This window comes from Primulina eburnea, chromosome 3 (assembly GCF_022965805.1).
Source record: "Primulina eburnea isolate SZY01 chromosome 3, ASM2296580v1, whole genome shotgun sequence".
Classification (NCBI taxonomy): Eukaryota; Viridiplantae; Streptophyta; class Magnoliopsida; order Lamiales; family Gesneriaceae; genus Primulina; species Primulina eburnea.
The window spans coordinates 31,132,586-31,145,838 of NC_133103.1; the positions used below are offsets into that span (position 1 = coordinate 31,132,586).

Sequence of the window (13,253 nt, forward strand, 5' to 3'; positions counted from 1 at the left end):
TCAAGATGTCTTGGAACTACTACCTCTGGTCTATTTGGTCCTATCCCCATCATGCGCTTAGGGGGAATGCAAATATCTCTTGTTGTTATTGATGATTTTCTAGATTCACTTGGGTAATCTTTCTCGCAGGCAAATCTCAACCAGTATCTCTGATCAGCTTCTGCAAAGATTCAAAAATGAAAAATCTACTAACCATCATAAAGTTGAAGTGTGATCGGGCACTGAATTCACTAACAGTAACTTGAGTTATATTTGAATGAAGCAGGGATCATCATGAATATTCAGCTGCCAGAACTCCTCAACAAACGTAGTACTGAGAGAGAAATAGAACTCTAAAGAAGCAGCTAGAACAATGCTAGGCCGATGCAGACATTTCTCAAACAGGGCTTCTGGGCTGAAGCATCAATACTGGCTTGTTACACGCAAAACAGATCTATGTCACAAGAGGACACAACCAAGACTCTTATGAAATATGGAAAGAAGAAGCCGCAATGGTATCTTATTTCATGTGTTTGGTTGCAAATGTTTTGTCCTAAATAAGGGCAAAAATCCGTTTGACGGCATTTGACTCAAATTAGATGCTGGAATATTTCTTGGTTACGCTGCTGTAAGCAGAGCTTTGAGAATCTCCACAATAGAACGCTTATGTTGAAGAATCGATTCATGTTGTCTTCGTGAAGACAGCATTCTGAAATTTCTACATATCTGATTTAATAACAGGTTAGACAGGATTCACTTGAAATCGACAGTTAAGATGATGTGGAAGCAATACCAAGGATCTGCACAATCCAGAACCAGACACACCATAGTGGAAACCATGAAGTGCAGAACTTGGATCTACCAATACCAGCAGAAGATGTTCAGACCTACTACTGGGGTTCGTTAGAAGAACAATGCGTAACATAAACAAATCAGGAGTATGCCCATTCAATCGCGTTTATCTCTGGATAAATCTCCTCCCTCCATCATTGGTTATTGGTAATCCAGCATTGCCCGTTGAGAACAGAAGGCCAAATGCTTATGAATACACTCATGCTACGTTTATACTCAGGATGACCAAAGAGATTGACAGAACTCTTCTGGATCCTAGTTGGATTGAAGCCATGCAAGAAGAACTGAATCATTCAACGTCATGAAGTTGTTTTGTTTCCTATACCTAGACATCTCATCAAGCTGTCATTGGAACTCGGGTTGGTATTAGAAAAACTCAAGGAAGAAGGCACAGTGGTAGCACTAAAAGCTAGATTGGTAGCTCAAGGCTTCAGACAAGAAGAAGGCATAGACTTTTGATGAGACTTATTCACCAGTACAAGGCTCGAAGCAATCAGAATTTCTAGCCTTGCTCTGCTTTCAATTCATGAATTTCAAGTAATAAATCATGGAGTGAAAAGTGCTTTTGCTAAATGGGTCTTTTACAAGAAGAATATACGTCGAACAACCTCCAGGTTTTATCGATCATTTCTCTCCGCATCATTATTTACCTTACACAAGCATTATATGGTCTAAAACAGTACCGCTAGACATTTTTGTTGGTATAACACTCTTTCAAAATTTTCATTGATCATGATTTTAAACATCGAGCAGTAGATAAAACTTTAATTTACTTTAGTCAAAGATACGCACATTCTTTTAGTACAGATCTATGTTGATGATATTATTTGGGTCAACTCACCCCATTATGTGCAAATTTGGAAATTGAGGCAGGATAAATTTGAAATGAGTATGATGGGAGATTAACATTCCTGCCTAGGATTACAGCTTAAGCAATCAGAGACATGGAATCTTTGTAATCAAGCCAAGTACAACCAAGCAGCTTCTTATCTTGAAAAAGTTCGGATGGAGCAGCTCTGCTGCTTCTACTCCAGAGCTCATCTATTAAGCTTGAATAAAGTGAATTGGTGATTCCAGTAGAGGTAACTCAGTATCGAGGTCTTATGGGTTCTTTATTATATTTAACTGCCAGTAGACCAGATATTATGTTTGTCTGTTTGCCATTTTGTGCTAGATTTCAATCTAACCCCAAACAATCTCATTATATTGCTGCTAAACGTATTTTGAAGTACGTGAAAGCAACCAAAACGTCGCTTATGGTATCACAATGATTTCATCATCGTTAAGTCTTATTGATATTAAGAATGCTGATTATGCAGGTTGCAACTAGACCGAAAAGCACAAGTGGTTTTTGTCATTTCTTTGGTGATAGGTTGATATCCTGGTTTAGCAGAAACAGACTTCCATATCCACATCTACTACTGCCTCGAAGGTCCGAATATCGGCTGCTGAAGCTGCTGTTCGCAGATACGGTTGATTCAACAACGTTAGGAGACTATGTGATTCAAGCCTCCGAATCACCTCTATTCTGTGACAATACCAGTGCAATTGCAATCACACAAAAGCCGTACTTCATGTCCAAACGAAGCACATAGACATCAGACCCTCACTTATAGAGATCATGTGCAAGAAGAACATTCGTCGGAATAGGTTTCTACTGATCAACAACAGCAGATAATCTTCACAAACCCTTACCAGAAAATAATTTTTCGTACTTCGTAATTCTCTGTTTGATAGATTTAACTTATTCTTTTCTGTTAAAATTAGTTAACTTTGTTGATTCTTACTCGCTTACTTATCGTCTTGAACTAACCGTAAGATAATTGCAGAAAAGCAGAAGAGAAAGTTCAGATAATCAAAACGGAATTTTATTAGAAACCATTTCAGCACATTACACGATGCAAAAGTAAACAGTAAATCCTTTGGCTTTTTAACCCAGTCGCGTTACATGTAGCTTTGTCTCTATGAGCCTCTTATATTTTGCTTGTCAAATTACTTCACAGGAAAAAGATTGTGTCGTCTCGAAGAGAAAGGCCTAGAAAGAATATAGCACGCTTAGTCTTGCAGCATAATGTAAATTTTTAGATGCCTTTACAGGACATCAGAGAGGAATTCATTCACCAGCATCATCATCCACCCATCACTCTCTTATTGCATTAGTCATGCTTCTGGAAGAAATCGATTCTACATTTCAACTCATCGAAGCAAAGATCTGTCATACTGGGGAAACTACAACTCAGGAGTGTTATTTCAAGGATCATTACGAAATTTATGATCCCGCAACTTCTCTCTGGAACTTTTGCTTCATCCCTGATCTAACTATAACTCTCTTTTTACTGAGTTTTCATTGTTGTTGGTTAACTTCGTTCCATCCTTGCAAGGTATTTATAGAGGGAACAAAAGACTCTTGTGGAATCGGCATATTTGCTACTGTTCATTTTCAACGGCTCAGATTAGAGATGGACACAAGTCATCTTGTCGCAATTATGACTACTTATTAATTGCATTTACCGAGGGGGCACAGTATCTTAGTCAGACTAGAGTTGGGACACCTTCAGAAACAGATAGGATGTTTGGTCTTTCGATAAAACTCAAGTCTGCTGGTTAGACAAAGTGCTCGCATATTTCAGCACCTTGAAACTTCCATCAGACGTTAATCATAAAATTACAAATCCGTTTCTGAATTCTTTTAGTAACAGTCTGACAGCTCGCTCTTTTTCAAAATTTTCAAAATCATTCGTCTCTCTGACAGTTTTTCTGCAAAACTTTTCAAACACTCACCAAGAAACATACTGACAACCGTGTCTTGTATGTTTATTTGACGGCTGTAATATCTATTCATATTTCATATTCACATTTCAACCTTTACTGTTTCCTAACAATCCCGCTAGTCCAGCTACTGCTTCTTATATCTCAACTAACGACTGCAAAATTGTTTCCTGATCTCCTCTGGCATACATAAATGGCTGGAGCATACACTCTTAAACGGCTTCAAGTTAACTTTTGGGCTTCCGTTTCTCACATCAGGATGAGAATCTCTTGAAAATGTTTCAGGATATTAAAATCAGGACTCCGAATTTCCTGGAAGCACCAGCAGTTATCTACAAAAATGCTCGCCTGGAATTTTACGGCCAAAGCAACAGTGCATTGAGAAGGATTGTTCATACCCAAGGAGATTCTTTCTCATCTCCATTGATGCCGCACACCTAGGAGCAACCTTCTCCTTCCACTTTCGGGTATGTGTCTGAACTCTCTGTATTTCCAGACAGATATGTATTTTGCTCTCAGCTACTTTCTCAGTATCTGGAGAAGAAGTGTCACCTTTCTGTCACAGAGAAAAACTGCTCAAAAGAGTATCAGATTCTGGCCGATATTGTGGCTAAAGCTATTTTGATCAAGGCCTGGCACCTTCGCCAAATTGACAAAGGAGAAAGTTCGTAATGTTCTTTCAGTTCTAAGGGGATTCAGGTGACTGGAGTCATTTTATTTTCCAGAATTCTGAAGGATATGGGTTATTCCGAAAGGTTCTGTTTCGCGGTTCCGATCATTGTTTTTTTGCTCAAGGATGCTGGTTTCGCATCTACAAGTGATCTCGGATGCTACTTCCGTTTACCATGATGGATTCAAGTCAAATGTATTGGCCTCTAAGGCCCTAAGCCAACATTGGCGAGTTTGTTGTGATGAAGAAAGGAAATTGGGGAAACTGCTTCTGAGGCTCTGAACTCAAAAGAAAATTTCAAAGAAACTGATTGGATTATTCGACGGATTCCGATAAAACAGCATCAGAAGAGTCTGTCTGCTGCTGTTCGAAAAGCGCCAGCAGTGCCAACCCAATCCAAGAAGAAACCGCGCACACATTCTTAAAATTAAAAAGACACAACACTGTCTAAATTTAGAAAGTACCTATTCGTCAGTTCTTTCCAGATGCGGTCCTTCTGCTCGCTCAACCTTCTTCTTTGACTGCACCAAACGCTACTGCGTCTGTTTCAAGCACCCTCTACTTGCACTGCTTTAAGCAACATCTTGAATCGTTATTCGGGAACCATCAAGCGGGTCTTCTGCTTTCCGACCTTTTGCGCCTATTTTATCTTGCTGACCCAAGGCAAAGGAAAAATGGTGGAATAACCACCTGTTTTTAGTCACAAAACTCACTGTCACCACCGGGGGGGGGAGGTTGATCTTCCATCTAGCATGAGATTGAGACCTCTGCAAAGATGACATGAATTTCTTTGATAATGCATAACTGTCCGTTTGTTTCTTCTTTGCTTATTTCAAAACAAAAGGGGCTTATGGCAAATGATTAATGCGTAAAAGAGAATTTTTCCGTGGCAAAAACAAAAAATGGTCATCGAGGCCTTGGCGCAGAAGAACGTCATCCTCGATCATCTGAAATGTCAGAAATTAGAATCAGGTTCTGAAAGTTCTCAATCGAATTTTGATCCTGCGTTCCATACTGCTGTTCAGGATCAAAATGGTATTTTGATTCTATCTGACAGATTAACGCGATGAGTGAGCAAAACTTCTTTGCTGCAAGAACAAGGCTTTGGAGAGCCTACTTTTTATCATGTGGCCTTGTCCCGATCTTTCAACAGAATTCAAACAGTTGGAGAAAGTCTACAACCTCCCCAAAGGCTGCTGTTCTTAGTACTCCTGCTCTCCGCTAGAGCCCATTCAGAGTGCCCATCACTATTGTCCGTGCATGAACTGGCTTTAGTTAGGAAGTGCTTGAATTCCGCTTGTCTATTCGCTACCCCCACCCCGCTTTGGAAGCAGCAACCGCTATTTCCTTGCCCCCTTCTGGTTCTCCGACCCCATGGGGGCAACACTTAAGCAGAACGATGCTACTTCTTTACGGCCAAATTTAGAGTGGTTTCTGCCTTCACATCAAGAGAAATGAACATTCTTCTGGACAGCCTTCTGCAACCTTCTATTGAAGCATCTTCATTTCACAGGCTGTTACTGTACCAATGGGAAGAAGCTTTGGGCCTCTGACTTGGCCATTCCTACTGAAGACGATTACGTCATTCCTCTGGTTGCTATTTGAGGCCTAACTGTTGTGCTTCTGTCAATTCCAGCATAAAGCACAGCGACCCTCTCCTTCTACTTCCTACTCATTGAGGATGGCTCACTCCTGTCTCTACTGCTTGACTGTCTCCCTCCCGTGTTTTGGGACCTGCAACGAAGGAATCAAACAACTCATTCTTGAACAACCCCTTCCCGGATATCAGCTGCATTCACTCGAACATTCAGATTCATCAGTATCTACAAACCGTACCTCACAACATCTCTGAGTTAGTGAACGTATGTCTTTGTGAAAATCCTTGCGGAATTCCGTGGTTGGCTAAAGAATCTTTCCGAGAGCGACTGGTGAAATACATCCTTATCATACCTATCGCACTAGGATACTCGGACAAGATGTATGCTGAAGCCTCCGTTTTCAGATCATCTATATCACGACTCACAACGCCATCATGCTTGCTCAAAAATGGATATACATCACCATCGAATCACTGAGCAGGATGCTATCTTTCGATCTTTCGATCACTGTCTACTTCTGTGGGAACTTTTGGATGCCAAGATTACTCTCAAAATCAATCTATATCACTGCCTTACATAATCGCATCTCTTCTCAGACCCTTATCTGGGATGCTAACCGATGGCAATTCAAATCTTCCGGCAGACTGAATGATCTCTTTACCAATGTGGTGGCGCGCTGATGCCAAAAAGGGGGAAGATAGAGGAGATAGAGGAGATCAGCATGGATTTAGGCAAACGAATATGATGCTGAACCTTCTAACAGAAGAGATCAAGAAACTCAAATGAAGAAATCATTTACAGGACATTGAAACCGATTGATTTGTTTACTTTAATAATGCGTTTAACATTATCCGTTTGTTTAAATGATTATCTGTTTTACTTAAACGACTTACTACTGTTAGTTTTGGATCACCACAAAGGGGGGAAATCTGTTCCATGAAATTATTGTGGCATGATAACTAAAACCACTATTAATTCATTTCTTAAATCTACAACAAATTTTTTTTTTAGTAGACAGTAAACGAGCCAGAACCAACTTATCATTGACTGGCTGTTCTAGTAAAACTAACCCGAAGTAGAAAAGGGATAACATACAAACCAGTAGAGAACGTTTTCTAACGTTGCTATCTTAATGTTACCTTAAAGAGTGCCTAGTAGCTAGTTTAATTGGGCAGCATTCAAATACTATCCGGAGTCATTTAATGCATGATTACCCAATTGAGTATCAACAAGACTGATGGTTTTTATAGCTTTTCCTGCAGAACTTGTTTCGTAATACAGCTGCTTGTATCATTTATCTGAAGACTTCTCTGATTGTGAACGTTGAACTCAGTCGTATATATACTTGGACAAATCCTTGTCGACACGACCCTTCGCATAATATCATTTCAAGGAACAAAGCTACTCTCTTATCAGACGACTATCATGAATTCCTGGAGCATTTTAAAAAGTTTCTACACAAAGAAAAGAGCACACCGCTTCATAGCTTATATCTATCTTTTGGTAGATCATCTTGTGCTACGAATTCTTACACTCTTCCACGACTCTTTACTGCACTTATACTTTATCATAAAGGTCTGTAATCTTAAAAGAGTCTTTTCAGAACTTTGTGTTTCACATTTTTTGTGAGTTGAGAAGACTAAGAGTTTTCAGTAGGATGAGGTGTAAGTCTCGGAGTGGGTGTGTCCAAGTGTTGTACTGTAATATCCAAAGTCGTTTAAGTTTATACCTTCTGGAAACAGAAGAAGGGAACGTAGAGAGTTTATCTCAACTTCCATAAACAACTGCTTGCCTACTGTTTTATTGTTTTTCAACTACTTCATGCAGATTGTGTCCGCACGTTTTATTGAATCAGGTGAAAGTAATTCGCCTAAGATCAATCTTATCCTTAACATATTTTAGTCCCCCCTCATCAGAACTAAAACGAGAGAGTTTATTCACCCCCCCTCTAAACTCAACTTCGATCCCAACAAAAATAACGAATGATTGATGGACTATCATAACCAATATAAATTCCTATCTTCTTTACGGTCCATTTTCTTTCGTTCTGTGGTGTCCATATGCCCTCACACCATACATCCCAAAATTCTCAGATGAGAAATGTCTGGTTCTTACCAAATGCAAGCGGGAATGAGGATTTTATGATATGTGCAATTGACAGATGCGAATTATTTAATGTAGCAACATGAAAAATTACATGTCCCCATATATAAATATGAGCTTTGTGTTCATAATCATTGGTCTGCAATCATTTGCATTTGTTAAAATGAATGATTCACCAATCCATTCGTATGTGACATGAAGTCAAACATGATGCTCACACAATGATTTCCCTAGACAATACAATATCATCGAAATTCATGGGGGAAGTAAATCTCACGCAGGCATTATGGCAAATAAATATAGATTTGTTCAATTGATGTATAATCGGTGTAAATTTATTGATTCTCATTTTATATTATGAGCCATGCGAGTCATATCATTAGCAATGCACATATAGAGTTGGACATAAGCACAGCAAGGGTCGTACACAAGTAAACTATTTGACATCAGCTTGGGCTGGGAGGTCATCTATCCAATCCTGCGACATAAAATATCTGATCTGTATGCGACATAGAGTGATGGATGTGGTCCATCTAAATAATCACGTGAATACCTTCTAAGCAATACGATTGTGTGATTCATTTTGTGATTCTTAGCATGGTGATGTCTTATAATAAGTTTTAGCAAGAGAACTTATGGTCTGATCATGAAACTTATTATTCTAAGAAAGATGCTTTGCTGGTCTTTCAGCAAGCGGTATGATCGGCATGTGTCTTTCTATGATTCATTCGCCTCATTGTTGTAACTCGCCGGATTGTGCATAAATCTGACTCATAGTCATTGGTGTAATATTAACAATTATGCATATCTACCATAGTTATTATATATCAATGAGATGCTTATATGTGTAATGTGCAATCACAGTATGGCGAGTATTAGATTAGTTATTTGCACATCAGCATATTTAAAATTTCTGATTTATATGTGTCGAGACACCTATAGTTTTCTCAATTGCCTTCAATTTCATTGTTTGTATTATCTATCTCGCATTTCCGGTGAGTATATTATCATTGAAACTCACTAATTTCTTTTCCGATTGTGGTGAAATACGAGTCATCATTGATAAAAAATTGTATGCATTAAGGTACAAGAAGAAATTGTCGCTTTACTCACACTCTTCAACGCTTTAATTCATCAATATCAAGAATGCTGATATTGTATCCACGCGTGTAGTTTGGTAAATTTTGAGTGTTTAAGATTTTTACTTTTTACCATAAATTTTTACTTTTTCATAATAATTTTGTTGAATATTTATTGGAAACGTGAGATATTTGAGTAATATCATATTTGATGATGTAGGCCAATAAGTCCGCAAATATTTAAGATAAATGTCTCGACGATTGTAGTTTCTCGTATTCCTGTTAAAAAGCTGGTAATTTGTGCACGTCAAAATCCTTCTTTTGTATGGCTAAATAATTAAAAATATATAAGATATTCTAGTCATTAAAAACCATATTTTTAGTTAGTTTTTATATAACTTAATTTATTAATCAAATAATAATCAACTAATTAAAAATTAAAAAATATATCTAATTCACGTAATATCATCTTATTAAATGTATAATCTCTTACTATTTATTAAGGCTGAGTAGGTTAGAGTAACTTCTTTGGTCTGTTTTTTAAAATACCTAAAATACCCTTCACCCTACTCTCTACATTACTAATTATATATATTAATAAAGTATTAAAAAATAAAAGCAAGTCACATGTAGTTTAGTGGATAAAGCCTATGTTTCTTAATCATGAGGTTGTAGGTTCAATTTTTGCTTGGGTCTTTTTTCTTTTTTAATTTATTTTTTAGTTCATATATCAAAATTATAATGTAGTCACTCATTCTTTCTTATAAATATATTTTGATCCTAATTTAAATATAAATCAAATAAATTATAAAAACATATCGTACAAGCACGCAACGCGTGCGTCGTTGTACTAGTCTAAATTAAATATTAAGAACATTGTTAATAACTTAATATATTTAAACTCCACTTTTTTCGCTAGTTTGTTTTCAATTTTAACATTTGTATGGCAAAAAAAACAATAGACAGTTACACACTTACACGGGGAAAAAAATTAATAAAACAAAGGAAGTAGAAGAAGATTAAACAAAATTTACAATAATTTGACAAGACAACAAAATCAAATGACCTCAACCCCTGATTAGTTGAAATTGATCCCAGACATTTCCTTTATGCTATTTCATGATTCTTTGGCCCTTCATCGTTGAAGAACTTCTTCCACACAGGATGCTGTTTCCAAACCCTTTCCTCGACCATATCGATCGGTACGCCCTTCGTTTCAGGCAAAAGGAACCAAACGAAGATGCCCATCACCAGGATCCAGGCAGAGAAGAAGAAGAAAATGAAGGCCCTCATGTGGCACAACATGGACAGGAAAGCTTGAGCAATGATGAAAGTGCACAACATATTTGAGCTAACCGCGAACGCAAATCCGGCAGTCCTAGTCTCGACAGGGAAGATTTCGCTTGGGATCAGCCACCCCATTGGGCCCCAAGACCATGCAAAACCCATCACATATGTGCACACAAGAAAAACCACCAAGGCTGCTAGGCCTTTGTCTAGTGAGCCTGTTTCCTTCAAGTGAGTTTGTAATATAGATCCGATTGCAACCTGGAACATAGAAATGAATAGATTTTCTTTCATCAGTCATATGGTAAACTAATCAAGTCATATTACTGCATCAGATAATAAGATATACATGTAAGAACAACCCGACAAAAGAGCCTGCATAACCGTCAAAACAATTCAAGCACACGTTTCATCGCTGATTTAACCCTTTCCCGGGCTTCCGATTGATGTTTATGGTACATATAAGAAGCATACTTCCACGGCATTTTTTAATCAACTCAGTTCTTGGCACCTTAATGCAATGAATGCACAATTCATCCGTGACAAATCACGCCACATATGATATAATAGTACCTGAGAAATCAACATTTGGACGCAGGCTTCCAGAAGCAACTTCCTCCTCCCAACCTTGTCAACAGAATAGATAGACACGAACGTCGACCCAACATTAACCAAACCCGTGATCACAGATGACAACAAGGAGGCATCGGTCTTGAATCCCAAAGTCTGGAACAAGACAGGAGCGTAGAACATGATGGCGTTGATACCTGTGAACTGCTGGAAGATCTGAATGGAAATGGCAATGGTCAGAGGAGGGATTCCAGATCTCTTGAAAAGCTTCTGGAATGGCTTCTTCACTTGTCGAGCCTGCTCGCAGGCAATGACAATTTGCTGGAACTCGGCATCAACATCATCAACACCCCGAATCCTTTTCAATGCAGATTTTCCTTTCTCTTCTTGGCCTCTTTCAACAAGGCTCGAGGGAGTTTCTGTTATAACCAACGACCCCAACAATAATACAACAGCCGGGACAGCGGCCAGTCCTAATGAAATTCTCCAGCCGTGAGGGTGTGTAGTTGAGGTGCCATAGTTGACAAGGTTTGCTATGAAAATTCCAATGGTGACAAAGAGTTGGAAGAGGATGTTGACTGCTCCTCTGTGCTGCGCAGGGGCTACTTCTGTCAAGAATAAAGGAACAGCCTGCAAAAGATCAAGATTTATTATACAATCGCATCATCGGCCACCTAAAAGGTAGAAATTTTTGAATATTGAATTCAGGGGCGGAGGTACTCATGCTTGTACCCGGGCTTGGTCCAATTTTTTTGTGAAAAAAATTATAAGTAAATTTTGTATAATTTTAGAATAATATGATATTAGCCCGGGTATATAAATTAAAAATATTAAAAATTCTATAGATTAAAATTCTAGCCCGGACGGAGCCATATTCCTGGCTCCGCCCTTGATTGAATTGAATCCAAACACATGCATGTATACCTCATTCCCGAAGCCAACTCCGATACCAAAGAGTATTCTTCCAAGAATGAGCACCCACAAGACGTTCGCAGCGGCACTGAAAGCTGCGCCGAGGATGAAGAAGGAGGATGCCATGAGAATGGTAAGCTTTCTTCCTAAAACTGTACAGGCTCTGGAAGCAAAGAAACTGGCTACGAGTGCGGCTAGATACAATGAGGATGTGAAGAGTTGGAGCAGCTGATCATCATATTTACAGTAGTTGTTCTCACTGGCATGCATCTTTCTCTCATGAACTTTGGGGAAGAATTTTATCAAGAAATCATCCATTCCACTTACACCGCCTAACATAAAAAAGTAAATTCTCAATCTGATTAGACCCACAAATACTATTTATTTATGTAATTAATCAACAAAGCAAAGGAAAACAATCAAACAAACAAATTTAAGCTACCCTTCATTTGATACACATTTATGAACATTATACAATGGTATTTTTCAAATCTAACATGTTATTTTTAAAAGTTTGTATATATAAATAAAAATTTGAATCCATCATCGATGAAAAAAAAAAGCAAATCTTGAAATAAAATATATATGTACCTGAGATACCAATGTCATAACCAAACATTAAGCCACCAAACGCAGCAAGAATCCAGCATGCCAACACATAGCCTGTGACTTTAGACTTGAAAACAATTGTCTCTTGGCTTGCCATTTTACTGCTTCCACGGTAATAATTCTCAAAAGGGTTGAAGAAAATGGAGAAAAGTCTAATATTTTATCTACAAATATGAACAAATTAAGCAGGAGGGGCGGAGACAAAGAACCAAAGAAATACTGTATCTCATGTATCTTTGTCCTTTATTCTCCTGCCTTATTTTCTCGAAGATTGATTATGTGCACGATAATGGTCATAAGAAATGGCACTTTTATAGTAAAATATTCCCCAATTTACGGTATTAATTATTAACTAAAATCTGAAAAAATGGGATATTGTGATGGATGAGAAATTTAGTTACTACTAAGGAAAATGGATGGTCTAAAATTTGGTTAGATAAGGGAAAGTAATTAATTACCTTTAATTGTCAATAGAATTCATGGTTGATCGTTATTTATTTCTCTTCCATCACAGAATATTATTGATAATGCTTTGACTACTATAAATAAATGTTCATTGATCATGACAAAATACTGTACGTTGGAAATTTGAAGGATTCGGATTCGGATAATTTGCGTTGGTGGGTTAATTGTACAAGTTACAATATTTTTTTTATTGAATTAATAAAGTTTTAAATAAATGGAACTAAGATAATAAAACAAAAAATAAGTTTAGAAGCTAATTCAGCAATTAAGATCAACTGACTAGGAATAAGTTTCGACATAGAGTCGTGTTGTCTGTTTTTTACATGACGTTGATCAATTTACGGTTTTAAGCTATTAATT

The 13,253-nt window shown here is 37.7% G+C and overlaps 1 protein-coding gene across 1 annotated transcript; it reads right to left on the reverse strand.

The window, feature by feature from the left end:
* Nucleotides 1-10,123: 10,123 nt before the first annotated feature.
* On the reverse strand, nt 10,124-12,708 carry LOC140827517 (sugar transport protein 8-like). Its single transcript, XM_073190197.1, has 4 exons — nt 12,411-12,708; nt 11,832-12,151; nt 10,911-11,537; nt 10,124-10,598 (listed from the first exon to the last, which is right to left on the reverse strand). The coding sequence occupies exons 1-4, from the start codon at nt 12,523-12,525 to the stop codon at nt 10,158-10,160; spliced, it is 1,503 nt and encodes a 500-aa protein (XP_073046298.1). The 5' UTR covers nt 12,526-12,708; the 3' UTR covers nt 10,124-10,157.
* Nucleotides 12,709-13,253: the final 545 nt, after the last annotated feature.

Bases quoted from the DNA above. Each gene is read 5' to 3' on its own strand.
- LOC140827517 (XM_073190197.1), bottom strand. From the start codon at position 12,525: ATGGCAAGCCAAGAGACAATTGTTTTCAAGTCTAAAGTCACAGGCTAT. The intron at 12,152-12,410 runs GTACATATATAT...TTTTTATGTTAG, and splicing joins TTATGACATTGGTATCTCAG to GCGGTGTAAGTGGAATGGAT. The intron at 10,599-10,910 runs GTACTATTATAT...TCTATGTTCCAG, and splicing joins TCCAAATGTTGATTTCTCAG to GTTGCAATCGGATCTATATT.